Raw genomic sequence first — 15,753 nt, forward strand, 5'->3', positions numbered from 1 at the left:
AATTTCATAGTCTAAAAATAAATAAAAGCAATTTCAGAAAAATAAACCTAACCCAGAATGTGCTCAAACGTCATAAAGTGGTGTTACATGACAGCATGACCCTTTTTACCTTTGCAGGATGCATTCAGGAAGGGTTTTATCAGTGCCAATCAAACTCAGACAAAACCCCATCAATTTGTACTGATGAGCTATTGTTTATTTATATGTCATCTCTCCATCCTAAATTAGCAGAACAAATTTGGATATTGCCTCGAGTACACAATGCAAATCTTTGCTTTTCTTCTGTCCTTTCCATGTCAAGCACCACACCAACAAACAGTAATCATAAACAACCCCATTAATAGAGTTTGAGTCTGGGGAATATAGGCTCCTATTCCTCTAAATAGCCTGAGGGTGATGATTCATTTACATCCATTAAGTACTTTTCCACAAAAGAATCACTTTGAGTAGACTTGATCCCAGCACTGACCTCAGCTTCATGTGGGCCCTGACAGGTGAGGAGTGCCAGGTGGATGCTGTTGGACAAGTGAAGGCTGTTATTGAAACCAACTTTACAAACCCCCTTTCCCACCACTGCTCTTTCCAAGGGCTCGCCTCAAGAGATGTTATGGCAGGACAAAAGCCAAATAGTTTTAAATAGAAAAGAAAGTTTATATTTTATTTGTTTCAGATACTCCCTAGTGGGTAGACTTGCGAGGAGCAGATTTGCAACTGGCCTAAGCAGTGGCAATCTTAAACTAAGCTCACTGAACTTGTGAGAACTAAGAGCTCACAAAGAAGTTCTATTTAGATTTTGCTGTGTTAGAAAGGGAATTTCAGACTCAATCAGCAAAAGAGGCTGAGGGAAACAAATGTCAAAATTTGGCCTAGAAATCTTGGTCCTGCTCCTTTAAGTCTTCTGCTTAATGGCAAAATTCATAGAGATTTTAGCAGGATAAACACCATTCCTGAGTCTGGCATACATGTTGTGGGGATGCTTGTGGTCCACTCTGGGGCCTATGAAAACTGGGTCCATCAACCAGTTTTATCCACTGGGGTAGATCTGAGGGGTTCTGGACATCTTGCAGCTGAATAAAGCTATTTAAGCTGAGCACATTAGAGGCAGGTTGTTTCCATTTGGACAGGCAAATGGTGTTACTTGGAGTCAGCACTCACAAGTTAAATTGCAAGGGGTTTGTTAGGGCTGACACAAAGAGCTGTGCAGCACCTTGGAGAGATGTGCTGTGCTGTTATGGAAGATGATACAGGAAACAGTAAAGATTTTATGTTTTCATTTTCAAATTGAGCCCAGGGCCTCATGGACTGAAAAAGTAGGAAGACACTTGGCCATCAAAAATGCTTACTAACACTTACTGCTTGTTTTAGAAAGCACTCTGAGAAATTCCCAAGGAACAGAGACACTGCCTGGGAGAAGTACAAGTTTCTGCAGGAAATGCTTTTTTTTTTTTTTCTTATACTAGAGCTCCTTGAACATACTCAAATGTGGTGGGACAGTCACAAAACCTAAGACAAAAGTACTTTTAAGATGTGTATCTTGTTAAAAGAGCCTGGTTACTGGTGAGCTGAAGGCCTGGTTATCTTTATGTTGTCAGAGAGACTTCTTGGAAAATCAGTGATAATCTACAGGAAGGAAGAGGTTGTGTTCTACAACTTGATCTTGCATACAAAGTGCTATAATGAACATGGACCTGAGTAAACTGCCTTCAAGTCCCTCTGTCCTAGCATACTGATAGACTTTGTGGACACTTAGCACTTTGGAAATGAAGTTTTATAAACCTCTGATGATGGTAATTTATCTCTTCGCAAAATTCATTGAATCTGTGTTGTGGGTATTGCTGGTCTTTTTATCTACTGTGGGAAAAGCATAAAAAATAACAGAAACTGAGACACAGTCAAAGGCCAGCCAAAGAGAAAAGCTGCCATAGAGACTGGTGGATGATTCACAGTTTTCAAATCTTCCTTCTCTGTCATAAGCATTCTGTTTCTTGAGGGGAAAAAAAAGTAAAATCATTGCTGTTCAAAAAAAAAAAGTTTCAAGAAGGAAACAAATGTTTAGAGAGTTGACTTGGCTGGAATTTTCTTTGCTCATATATTCTTGACATATCAGTGCTTAAACTTTTTATGTGTGCGTGAAGGGGGGACAGGGAATAATCAAATGTTAGTGAAGATGCCCCCATCTGTTTCATTATCTGAGGGTGTGAAGATGCTCTTTAGCTCACATAGTCCTTGCTCTTTCAGTTGCCACGTGGTCTTACTGCCCAGATTTCACATCCAAACCAACTGTGAAGAATTTTTTTTCCCAGCACATGCAGGAAGAGGGTTCCCAGCAGTCCCATAGTCCCATCCTTTTTGCAGAAGACAAATATGCAACATAGCCAGGCTTTCATTTAAGTATTCCTTTCATTAAGACTTGGGGGTCCTTTTCCTTTATTTATGAAATAAATGCAGGCCAGCCCCTGTCACCCACATCAGATGTACTCAGTCCCCACTTGAAGAGCAAAAAATGTTTTTCTCCAGTGCCTTGCCCTCCTCCTACTCCTATTGCTCCCTGGAGCAGTGAAAAACACCCTCACCAAAAATCATCTGGCTAGGTCACCATCTGGGTACAGGAGAGGACAATGATGTGTCCTCTGTCCCAGCTGTGTCTCTGGAGTGCATTTAATGATGTCTGACACCAGAGTATCTGTGTGCCTTGCTGCTCTGGAGGAACCACGTTTCACTCCTACCACCCCTGGGTGCCATGGCCCAACTTACACGTGGGAAGTTGTGGCCCAGAGGGGCTCAGTGACACGCAGGGGTGACAACTGAGGTACATGCTCTGTCATGTCTGTGCTGGCACAAAGCATAAGAAACTGCTTTGCTGATCAGTTGGAGCAGGGACATCCTTTGGATGCTGGGAGTAATGGACAGAGATGAGAAGGCAAGATGTAAACAGATGTTGTGCTAGTGCCCAGAGAACTGGAGTTATTAGGCACTGCATTGCACTGAGGCCATTTTACAACTTCTAGCTCCTGAGCAAGCTGTCACAAGTCACTTGAGTGTATCTGCACTGAGCTTCATTGTGTGCTAAAACAGTCAGCTGCTCTCTCTCCCCAGCCCAAGCTAGTGACTTAATTTGTGGTTTGTCCTCGCTCTGAATCACCCTTACTTAAATCATCCTATACCACATACACTGAAGTCCTTGCAGATCAGTAGCATTTTGGATTAAGACTGTTATGAACCCCTGATGATGCTGATTTATCTCTGCTCCCACTCATGTTGTTTTTGTGTCTTCCCCACTGCAGATCTGCGCAGGATGACCGCTGGTTTCATGGGCATGGCCGTGGCCATCATCCTCTTTGGGTGGATTATCGGCGTCCTGGGGTGCTGTTGGGACCGAGGCCTTATGCAGTATGTGGCAGGGCTTCTCTTCCTCATGGGAGGTAAGGATGTTTGAAGAAATGCATTTTTCTTGTTGTTTTCATGTTGCCACTTTCCATATGTCCCTCCTTTTCTAAGTCACTGAAAATATGTTTTCGGAGTTGTTTTGCCTGATCTGGACTTGGTTTCATTCTGAGCTCCTTCTGGTGCATATCAAGGATCATGCAGTCATAGTTACATTTAACTTCCATCACAAAACTTGTCTGGAGTGTCTGTAACTCATGGTAGTACAAAGGGTAATCTGAGTGTTTTAGTGCAGTACTCCCCTGTTGGATGTAACACTGTCACTTAGCAAGCTCAGTAATAAAAATCCAAGGATTATGCAGATGTTATTCCCATTACTATCCAATTCCACAGTGGGACACTTTGATACCTAGAAACTGTGCTGAGAGTTATAATCTATATTTACTACTCATCAGTTGCTCATGAGTCAAATGTAACCTTTAGTTTATATTTCTCTTTCTTTGCTGTACCTATGAAGAGCATTCTCTGTGTTCCTTTTTCCACTCTACATACACTTTCTTGTAGACTTCTCTCTGTAAGAATAATTATCAATCTAGCAGCCTTTTCTCCCACTTGTTCCTGTTTGTACTTGCCTTTCTCAAATATGGATGAGAAGGACCATTCCCTAACGAGGTCTAATCAATGCCTTGTATAAGTGTTGTGATGGTTTCCTTCCCCTGCTGGTGATTCCTCACCTGAAGTATTTTGTGGTTGTATTTGCTTTTTTCATGCTGCATCACATTGGAGACCCATGGTCATCCTGCAGATGGGTGAGACATGCAGACCTTTCTCCACCTTTGTACTTTCCTACTGATGCTCTTCCAATTTACAGCAGAGGTTTGGTTTATTAACCCCCAGGTCCATACCCTGACACACTCTGCTTTTGAACTTCTTCCCATTCCTACTACAACAGCCCTGAAGGTCATCCAGCATTTCCCATGTAATGGACCAGCCTTCCTTACTACAGATGCCATCAACATTTCTGTTAGCAGCAAATTTCAAGGCACAGTTACTTGAAATGAAAGGTGTGAAAGTCAAGTCCCAAACACAGCTCTGGGTGAATGCCTCGAAGTGAACACCACTACTTCTGTTCTCTCTTCTTTTCTCTGCTGCTGATTTTTGTTTAGCTGGGTTTTTGCCCTCCAGGCAGATCATCACTTCTGTGCATTTTATCATCTGTTTATCTATACTGTGGTGTGACACAGATCAGTGTGTGACATAGAGGAGAGATTCTGTAGTCCCAGAAGAGGAGTTAAGTGCTGGAGTAACAAGTATTTATGTTCTAGTGGTGTTGTGCTGGTGACATTAGACATCAGTTCTCTCTGTGCCCGCAAACACATTTGAAATCTGCTAGGACCTTGTGCAAGCACACACTGGTCTTCATTGGGATGTCTGTAAATGGTTTGTTGTGGGTGTCAAAACATTATAGGCGATGGTTTGCCAGATAAGCTCGGTGTTTCTTATTTATTTAAAAGCCTAGTTTGCACAGGGGCCATTTTGCTCTAATCTGCTCAGATATCTGTGTGGTATTTAACTTACTACAGCCCAACATTCAGATTAAAACATTAAGAGTATACTAAATAAGTACAGAAAACTTACATTTATTAGAAACTAGTTATGTCTTGTTTGCTATTCGGAAATTATCATTATATATGGGTTGGTTTCCAGTGCAGCTGCAGAGATTACCTGTTAGCTCCAGGTTATTTGTGAGGGATTTGAAAGAGGACTGATAAAGTTTCCAGGTGAAAAGAGATTCAGTTTTAACTGTGTGTAAGGAAATGGGTCACTCACAGCTTACAAAGCCATCTTTTGGGGTGCTCAAACAACACACATTTCAGTGGAGATGGAGCCAAGGTCATGCTACTGGGAGCAGCCTCAGTCATCCCCATGGAACAAGCTGCTCCTTCTCAGAGAGCAGTGGCTCTGCAAAGCTCTCTGGAATCGTGGGTGCTGGGACCATCCAGCTGCACAGGAGCTTTCAGTGCAATGCAGCCGAATGTGTTATTTTTTTTATGGACTATGCAATGAGACCACGACGTGGGGTTATCTCTGGGCTAAGCAAAACTATTTCTGGACATCTAATCAGGTGTTAATGCTAAAGGAGAATGTGGAAAGAATGGGAGAGGTTTGCAGAAGAACTACAAAAATGTGGTTTGAAAAACAAGAAAAAGACAGCATGCCACAAAAAGCCAATTGCTTGAAACTGTTTACCAGAAGGTTTGTAATTGACTTGAACACAGAGTGGAAGTACCTATGCAGTGGGAAGCCATCTGATAGTAGCATGCTCTTTGCATAGACAAAATAATAACCAGATCCAGCAGTTGGAACACAACACTAATTTAAATGAGAGGCACCAGATTATTTTATCTGCCAAATTCTGTCAAGATGTGTAATATTATAAATAAAGATGTGCTGGGAGAAGATCAAACTTATTTTCTGCTTCAGTGCAGACACATGGATCAGTATTACCCAAAGGTTACCCTCTTTCTTGTTTTGCACAAGTCAATAGCAGCTGCTAAACTGATTTCTTCTAACAGCAAGTGGGCATAAAGTAACATCTACAAACTGAAGCAGTCAGTTAATAAAATACACAACTAGAGACATCTAATCTAAAAGTCAGTAGCTATCAATGTTTTCAGACTGTGTCATGTGTTACATGGTCATTCCTTTTACAGCCAATGAGTCTTTTAATTTAAACTCTTTTATTGCTGGACAGCATTTGAATACAAAACTGTTGCTTCTGTCATGCCATAAGTGCCGTCAACATATTACTGTGCTGTTTCTTAAAATGCATGGAGACAGAGTGCCTCTTAGTTTTGCCTTTTTCTCAGATCCAATAATGGGAAAACTGCTTTGGAAGGTTTCTGCCATCTGACCTCATTGCAGCTGAGAGGAGACTGTGTTCAACTGGTAGCCATAGAATCAGACTGAAATCTAACCTTCCCTTCCATTTTCAACACCACTTGTCTTGGCTACGCTTGTAGCATTTGTTCTGGTTTTATTTCTAGGCAAATAGCTCTTTTTCAATGCTTAAACATTGCCAGCTTAACATATCTATGGGGTTTGTCCCTTATTGCCCATAATTCTTTGAACAGGAAATCTCAACAGAGCACTGAGAAGCGTGCTATAATAATCTAATAAGACCAGACATGGTTTGCTTGGACCTCTGGTTCTTTATTATATTTACCAAACAGTCCTCTTGCTAACCCATGTGGCAGTGCCTCATAAGGACTTGCTTAACTTTGCTTGATCTAATTTCTCAAGCAAATTGCTGAAACAAGTCATTTACGAAATGCAGGCCATTATTTGGTTTTTAGCTCATCCAGAATCCAGGACAAGTAAACTATGATTTAGAGTCTGTTTTACACTGCTATTCTGCATGTTTTATAACAAGCTAAAATTATTAATAATTCATCTTTTCTGTTTAGTCCAAATGTATCTGTATCAACAGCAATCACAGATCCCTTATGGCTTCCACAGGTCTTTTGCATAATTTTTGGTATTTATTGTACAATTTATACTTGGATTCCTTCTCTTGAACAACAGTGTTTGCCTGACCACAGTAGGATTTTTTTTCAGTCCCTCATCTTCTACAGAGCCAGATGGATACTGTAAATTATGTTTAGCACTTTTTATCTCACTTTGCATGATGGTACTGTTGCACAGCCTCCTATACATAGAATTACACTATTGTTACTCTCCAGTATTGTCAGTATCATTTTAGCCTGCAAGGTGGGAGAGTTTCCCTTTTTGATAGTTTCTTCATATGGAATTGTGCTCTTAAATTTCACTGTGATCAGTTCATTTTATTCATCTTACTTGAGACTGCTTAATTCTATTACAGAAGTGGGTCACACTCAAATTATACATGACTCCAAGCACATCCTCTTGCAGGTTCTTGTGTTTTCTCTTCATGCAAATTAGCGAAAATCTGTGCACCAGTAAAAGCTCCAGTAATTTTGTAATTTTATAGTAATTTCTGGAACCTTAGGAGCATCTGTAACACTACTTCCAAACGTCAGAGTCCTGTGGCAAACGTGATGCTTTCATGCTCATAAAGTACCTAGTCTAACAGGGATTCAGTTAAACATCTACCTGAGGAAATGCATGTGCGATATTTTATGTACTGTGTTTTGACCAAAGCAAATTTATTTGCACCAAAACTATGCCTTTGCATTTTCAGGTCTAGACATGGCCACCTCATCAGTTCCCAGGAAGTGGTGATTGCATTTTCTGGCTTTGAGCAGTTCTTTTGAAAGTATTCAAGTCTTTGACTAGTTTGGGTTTATTTTCATGGCAAACCTGCAGTTCTTTTGGTTGGTGTCATCACTCCCTCGACATCTAATTTAGCCAACATTGTCAAGGTCAAATGTCAGCTTTAGTTCCAGCTCCAAAGAGCTGAGATGCTACAAATTGGCACACTGGTAACTCTATCAAGGCAAATTCCATGGTCTCCAGGAATCCCTTCTTTCAGCTCTCCATCAAGTTGTTTGTGAATATTTCCTGAATCATGATCACTAGACAAGCTGATCCATCTAACCCCAGGTTTTTCTACCTACTCTCCAGCAAATTCATCCACAGGATTTTCTTGTTTCAGCATCTCAGGTTTGCAGTCATGCAAAGCCAACCTCACCACATCTTCTGTTACTGTATTGCTTTATAAAATCATCTTTTAAAGACAATCTCTGATAGCCTGAGGTTTTCCCAGCTGATTTCAGTTGGCTGTTTTGAAATATCATATGGCTTGCATTATTTCTAATTTGAGGGCAGGGCAAACTTCTTACCTAAATACTTCAAAGCCTTTTCCTCCTCATCAGTGCCTGCTGTGGGGAAAGTGGGGTGGCTGCCTCCTGGTGGCACGATCCAGTGTTTTGGCAGTAATTTCATCCTCCCCCTCTCTAGCTTGTGCATCTCCCTGCTGAACTGCTGTCTGTTGTCCCAGCTGGAAATACAAAATGGCACTTCCAATATCATGTTCTGGTACTTGCCTCAGCACACAATTATCCCTGGCCAGTGCAACCTCACTTGCCTTTGCAAATGTATTAAAAGACTGACAAAGAATGACGTTTTATAATACTTACCAGAGCTCTGTCCGTCAGCTGCACATCCATGTATTTTCCTTTTCTAAGTCTGTAATTTGTACTGAGAACACATTTCAGTGAAATAGTTAGGGGTTTTACTGCATGCCTAACAAGGCAGCCCTTCAGGGAGAGACTTCTGCGTTGTCTTATTTCGTTCCAAATTTACTGCAAATGAATGTAATAAATCATCTCTGCACTTGTTTACTCTTTTACCTGTTTTCTTCACTCTTATCAGGTCTCTGCCAGTTTTGTCTTGTGACATACACTTTAGGATGACTTTATGGTTTTTTTCCCCATTTGCTACCAATTTCCTTAGAGAAGCATGTAATTTTACTAGCCTTGCAAATATTCATTATTCTTTGCAAAGTCAAGTGAATTTCTTGCTGTAACCTTGCTTTGAGCCAATTAGAGATTTTACCATTAATAATTCAGTCTCTAATTAGTCTATTTGGAAATTATTCCAGCTGTTAAATGCCCTCTATGTGATTTGCCTTCACCATCCAGTTCTGTAATAAAATGATCTGGAGTCTCATATAGCAGCTCATTTCTTGTCTTTGCCTAGTGATATTTTTGCCTGAGGTACCAGGCTTGGAGCTTTGCTTGGGAGTCTGAAACTTCCTTTTCTACTGTCACTGAAAGGCCTGGAAGTCATGCTGTACACATATAGTAGTAGTATGGAGTTCTTCTGGCTTGATTTTTTGTTCTAGCATTTGCTTTCAAAAAATCAGAATTTTTTTTCATCCTCTCCTCCCTTGTTGCCAGTGGTGATCTGCCAGTCTGAGGGCTTCCAGTGCCATTTGCCAGTTCCACTTTTGCCACTAATTTGGGCTTTTTCTGAGCCCCTCTAAGAGTGCTGCAGAGACATTACTCTCTGTAGCTTGTCCATACTCAGAGGACCTAGGTCAGGGTTAGAAAAGATTTAAATCTTTCCCACAGCAGAGGTGATCACCTGTTCATTCCAATGCTGGCTGCTGCAGTAAAGATAAGCAGGCAGGAAAGATATGTGAGAGGGAATAAAAAATTAAGTTATGCAGGTGTGTTGGCATAATGTAATGTTTTATTTCAGATATGCAAGAGAGAATTTTTTTAAAAGAAATAAAGAAAAACCCACTTATGTATGCTATGAGTGTGTTCTTTTTTTAAATTTTAAACTAGGGAGATGTGGGGTGCGGAGGTTCAGGGACATCACACCATAACCAATATGATCCAGTGAAGTGAAATGTATTATCCCTAAAAAGACTATGTTTATAATAAATCTCTACTGTCCACGTGTCTCTAGCTAATACATGATTGGTTAATCCTAGCTGTTCATGCGTCTCAATTAGAATGCTGATTGGATCATCTAATTTTTCACGTGTCTTCCTGTGGTCATCTGGCCCACCCATGACTCACTTTTTTCTTACTTTCCCAAGCTTGCTGACAAACTTGCTGAGTCCTGATGACTCTTCTTCTTGTATCCTATTCAAGGATATACCAACCCCATTTCTGAATATGTCCATTATTCATTGTTTGTGAATGTGTCCATTGTCCATTAGTACAAGCAGGCATCTGGCTTGTGCATCAGCTGAATATGGCCATTGTCTTGCAAAAACTCCTCAATCTGCAAAAAACTCTCAACAGGGAGAAATAGCTTTTAATAAGTAATTTCCAGCCTTCTCAGAAATACTTGCAAAATATTCCTTTCCTCAGTCCAGGGAAAAGGCAACAAAATGCTTTATTATCCTCACAGCCAGAGGATGGACAGATCATTTAGACTGGGTCACCTTCCTGTCCCCAGCTGTGCCACGCTTCACGTGGGGCTGTCGCCAGGTGCCAGCAGGGATGGGGACACACCCGGGGCTCTGTGCCAGTGCCATCAGCTGTCACAGCACGACTCGTTGGGCCCAGGAGCTGATGGCCAGGCTGGGATGCCAACCCCATCAGAAAGTGGGGCTTCAAACCAGGAGCTGCTGTCGGTGTAGCTGTTGCACACGTCCGTATCCTCTTCACTCCCACCTCCACAGAGAGCCTTGTCTTCCAAACCCCCCAGCTGGGCTTCCTCCACCCGTGGTGTGCATGTGTGAGGAGATGACAACAGAGGCATCTGTGGATTTGCAGCCATGGGTTGTTACCAGCTGTTGAGTCATTTGAGTCTCAAATTTAACTCACTGTACTTTGAAAATAGCACGGAACGGTAGAAAATAAGAGTGTTTATTCTATGCATCTGTGGTCCTGCCATCTCAAAATAATCCTTCCATTGCTGAATAATTTAACAAAAATGGAACAATTTAATGTAGCAGGTGTAAGGCAAAGCTCTGTGACTGACATCTCCTAGGCAGCTATGAAGTACCTTCATAGTAGCTGCCAAAGAGAAAGATAAACAAAGGGAGAAAGTAAGAGCCATTCCTTGGAGATCATTGGGAAATATGATATGTCCCACAGGGCACCTAGGATTTCTATTTTTCATTAATAATCAAGGTATCTACCCATTCTTCAGAATGTTTACTTGTGGTGACATGATCAACCACAACACTGAATATGGAAGGTATTTCCTGTGATCATATATATATATATATATATATATATATATATTTTATACAACATTATTCTTTGAAAGTTCAGTTTCTTGTGCTTCTTCACAAAAAAAAGGAATAGTTTTAGACAGTTTACATCAATTACTTTTTTCCCTATGTAAAGGCAAATATGAATGCACATGTGTGTGCACAAGTGTATGCAGACAGATCTTAAACAGCAGCCTGAGATCTTTAGAAAAACCAAGATCTGCAGTAATTTACTGGAATGTGAACTGTGAAGCTTGGGATAAACAGTTTTCACAAAGGCATAATACCTTTGGCCACTTTGAAGAGTATTTATAATTTAAAACAAGTTGGAAGACTAGAAAAAAATGAGATACCAATCATGTTTTATTCCTGTGGGAGGTTCTAAATTAATGATGACTGCAGAAGGGCTTAAAAATTTGGCAAAACTCCCTACAGACCACTGTGAGAACTTATTTATGTGGATTGACCTCCAGATGGAGACACAGGCTGGTTTGTATCAAGAGATGTCATAAATGGGTTGTGAAAATGTTGGAGACCAGGCTCAGCACAACAAAATGATTCCCCCCTCTGCCAAGCCTCCCCCACCACACACGTGAACCCTGTGGCTCCTACCTGTGCTTTTGGCTAAATTTTGCACTATGCTCTAAAGTGATTTAAGGCTTTGAGTTGGAACAAGCTTGAGTTAATGTACAGCATTAATAGCCTTTAAATGTTTAAACCTCTCCAAGGCTCTTGATTGTTTAAAACCCTCAAACATATGACAAGGGTGTTGTGGAAGGCAGAAAAGGAGCTGATGAGGGTCTTTTTGGACCTGTGAGGAGAAGCAGAGCTCAGAGCACTAAAGCAGGCTTTATGCCCATCAGGAAGTAATGTAACAAGGCCAAGAGCATTCATATTCAGGAAATAAGAGTCAACCTGTTTCTAAAAATATCCTTTTCTGTTTTTAAGGATGTGTCCCTCTTTATGGGGAGTAACTGAGGAAATTTGGGTTCTTAACTGTGGAGAAGACAGGTTCAGGGGAGACTATTCCTCTTTACAACTACCTGACAGGAAATTGTAGCTATGAAGGGGTTGATCTCTTCTCTAAGTAACAAATCATAGAACAAGAGGAAATGGCCTCAAATTGTGCCAGGGAAGCTTTAGATTGCAAAAACCTCTGCACCAAAAGTGCAAATAATAGCAAAAGTGCAAGTAATAGCAAAAATCCTCTGTGTTCAAACAGGCTGCCCAGAGAAGGGGTCACCATCCCTGGAGGCATTCAAGAGCTGTGTAGATGTGGCACTTAGGAACATGTTCTAGTGGTGGATTTGGCAGTGCTGGGTTAACAGTCAGACTTGATGATCTCAGAGATCTTTTCCAACCTAAGCACTCCTATGATTCCTTTAAAACATCTCTCCCTGCACAGTTTGTGGTGTCTCTCACAGACCTGGTTCGAGGTCATGTTCCTTGGTCCCATTTTAGGCCAGGTTTCTGGAGTCTGAAGTATGGATTTTCTTTTCTCATGTCTTTCAAAACCAGGATACTGACAGATTCACATCCAGACACGTATGTGTGGATATGGGTTCTCTGTACATACACGTGTCCTGATATGGGGTAGAACTAGAACTGCTTCTTCATCCAGACCAGTGAACCATCCAACAGTGTCAGCAACTGTTATCTCTTGCTTTTTGAATGCTATCTAATTTCCTATTTTCACTCAAAAAATAAATATTTAGGAAATCACTCAGGCAGACATACATTCCCTTTGCCATCTTTTGAGGTTAATATATTGCCAGGATGGCCTGTTGAGCATTTCCCAGCTAGAAAAAAGTTGCTCAGCAGATGGCAGGACAAGGCTTAAAAGAGCTGGGGGTCCATGTTACATCTTAACTGCTAGTACTTCTCTCTCCTCTCTGGTGCACCAACAACACATTTTGCATTTATTTACTTATGCTGGCACTCATTTTGAAAAGGAAATAGGAGACTCTGGAAATAGGAAAGATCACTCACTTTTGCAATACAGACATCTGTGTGTCACTGCCTACCAGCAACTGAAATACTCTTTTATAATTTCATGTTATAATACTCCTCAAGGGGAATCATAACTCTCATTTACAGCATAAGTTCAAATGCAGAGTTATCTCTTTTGTCTCATAGAATATTATTTTCACTAGATATTATTTTTTTTCTAGTACCTCAGGAATATATCTGATTCCTGGGTGAATACCTGGCATTGAAATGTTGAAACCTGAGGTAACATCTCCATAAGAAAACAGGGTTGGGATATAAATGTGTTTTTTGCAAGTCAATAACACAACTGTACTGCAGAGTGTAGTCATTTAGAAGTATTGTTCTGTGGGGCTTTTTTTCCCCTGGAAGGAAAGGCTCAACAAGAGAATTCATTGTCAATTCCATAGCATTTGATCTCCATGGAAACATTATCAGCTGACTTCAAAGTCAACCTTCAAATGTGTTGTGGGTTGTTTTTTTCCTGTGGCTCATTTCTGATGCTCCTAGATGTGCACTTGCAGGCTGTGGGGAAAGAAATACCAACACAATTTCATTAGCCTTGTACCTGATCATGAGAGGGCACTGGCACTTAGGAGAAGGAGAGAAAAAGCTTCTTTAATGAGGTGCAGAGATCTTATAGTCTGGAGCAAAAGACAGGGCAAGTAGTGTATGCGCACCTCTAAATTCATTGTTTTTCTGTCCTAGCTCAAATCTATCTCCCTGAACTTTGTGTGCAGTAAATTAAGGAGTCAGCTCTGTCTGGCTTTTCAGCAGGAAGAGCTGTTCATATTCCTCTGTGTGTTCATTTTAAGTCAGCTATACTGATTTGTAATTTCTCCCTCACCAGGATGGGAGGTACTGGCAGAAGCATCAGTACCTTCCAAAGTTACGAGAACAGACAACTTCACGCAGTCGGTGAAGGGCATGCAATCAAGTTCCTTCTCAGGGATGTCAGTAGGTCTTTGGGGGGCTGACAGAAGGTAAAATAAAGTAGGAATAAAGTAGAGGAGACAGATTCTGTAGAAATACAAAAGACTTCCCCACCCACAGCCCTGGAAAACAAGTTCTGTGTGTTTTAAAATTCAGTGGTTGTCCCATATCCTTTAGTAATGTCACGAGGCCTTTGATCTGTTGTTGGCTTCTGAATTCCAATGGCAAGATGCACCAAAGCCAAAGGAAGACAATGAAAACAAAACTGGCATTTATTAATGGGTTGGTCTTTTTAAAAGGAAATTTTGCTGAGCTGTTTGCATGCCTGACATAAAAGTGGAAAGACTGCACATGCAACAGAAGGAAGATTAATACTGGCATGATTTGCTAGACAGAAAGAAAACCTTACAGAGAGAATGGGGAGGAAATTTCTGTGTGTGGCAGATCTTTTTGTTAAATGCAGAGGCTGCAGCAAGATTTAGATTCACTTTCTTTGCTCCTCAGGTTGTCAGCTCAGAAAACAACATTCCCCTTGGGCAAATCACTGCCGCACTTGCTTGGTCTAATCTGTCTGGACAGAGTCCAACTGGACACTGGAAACTGCATTTAAAAAACAACTGGAAAAAACTATAAATGAGTAGGGCCTTCCTCATTTCTGCCCAACCTGGCTCTTCCAGGGCATACAGAGATGAGTCATGCCAATGTACTTGTATGGGCTACAGAAGATGAGCAGGTATTTCCTTTGCCACAGGAAAGGAGATTTCAGCATGGTCCTTTAGGACTGTACAGTGTCAGTCTAGTTTGTTGTTTGCAGGCATTTATGTGGATAATGTAAGCTTCATAGGGGTGCCCTGCACTAAGTGGTTCTTGCTGACCAGAGAAAACTGCATTTAATTTTGATTTCTGACTATTCTCTGTCAGTAACTGTATCAGCACATATAGAAAGGATTTTCTCTTCCTAACAGGTCAACTCAGGGAAACAGTAATAGAACCCACAGACTTTTGTAGTAAAGATCCTGAAAGCTGTACAAGCAAAGAGTCCTTTGGTCACTTGACAAAAATGAATTGATGGGCTTTTCTCCAGTACCTAAAGGGGAAAATATCCAAATCAGGTAGCCACCACCATCACCCCAAGTTCCCAATGACTTCTTTAGTACTGCCTTCAGCAAACAGAAGGATTAAAAAGGCATGTGACTAACTATCCTTTTAGACCTGAAAATATTCCCTCTAGAAGTATTTACAGTGGCACACAGTAGGCAATATGGAAGAAGGCTGCATTGAACTTACTTGTGTTGTACCTGTTCTCCAGTCTTGTCTTGAAGAACATCTATTAGTAGACTTTTCAGCAATTTAGGATTTCCTGCACAAGAAAGATTACACAAATCCTCTGAGGCTCCTTCTGAGAGATGTCCAGTTTTTTGACTGGAAGAAAATGGTCTTACATACTTAGAGGTGTAATGAACTCATTGCTAAAAGACCAGATGCAACATGGCGCACAGATTCCTCATACTACAGACCATGTCCTGTGACAAGGCAAACCCAACCTGACTCCACAAGTGTCCCTTTAGCTCTGACAAATGCCTAGGGTGGGAAACACCTGCCTAAGGAACAGCTTGATACTAAACGTATGTGTTGTCATCTGAGGCAAATCTGAGGTGTGGTGGAGTCACTTGAGTTTCTTCAGACCTCCAGCGCCTCTTTCTGTTTAATCTTTTGGCCTCTGCCTGGGTCATGCTGTGAGCTCCACATTGCAGAGGATGAAAGACCCTGCCAGAAGCCTCTGTATATGT

The 15,753-nt window shown here is 41.1% G+C and overlaps 1 protein-coding gene across 1 annotated transcript in view; it reads left to right on the top strand.

Annotated features, from left to right (window-relative positions):
* The first annotated feature begins 3,289 nt into the window (after positions 1-3,289).
* TMEM178B (transmembrane protein 178B) overlaps positions 3,290-15,753 on the top strand; it is a 31,715-nt gene continuing 19,251 nt past the window's right edge. The window contains exon 1 of the mRNA XM_036400332.1: positions 3,290-3,422. Within this exon, the coding sequence (XP_036256225.1) occupies positions 3,296-3,422 (127 nt within the window). The 5' untranslated portion in view covers positions 3,290-3,295. The remainder of the gene's footprint in view (positions 3,423-15,753) is intronic.

This window comes from Molothrus ater, chromosome 5 (assembly GCF_012460135.2).
Source record: "Molothrus ater isolate BHLD 08-10-18 breed brown headed cowbird chromosome 5, BPBGC_Mater_1.1, whole genome shotgun sequence".
In the NCBI taxonomy this organism is placed as follows: domain Eukaryota; kingdom Metazoa; phylum Chordata; class Aves; order Passeriformes; family Icteridae; genus Molothrus; species Molothrus ater.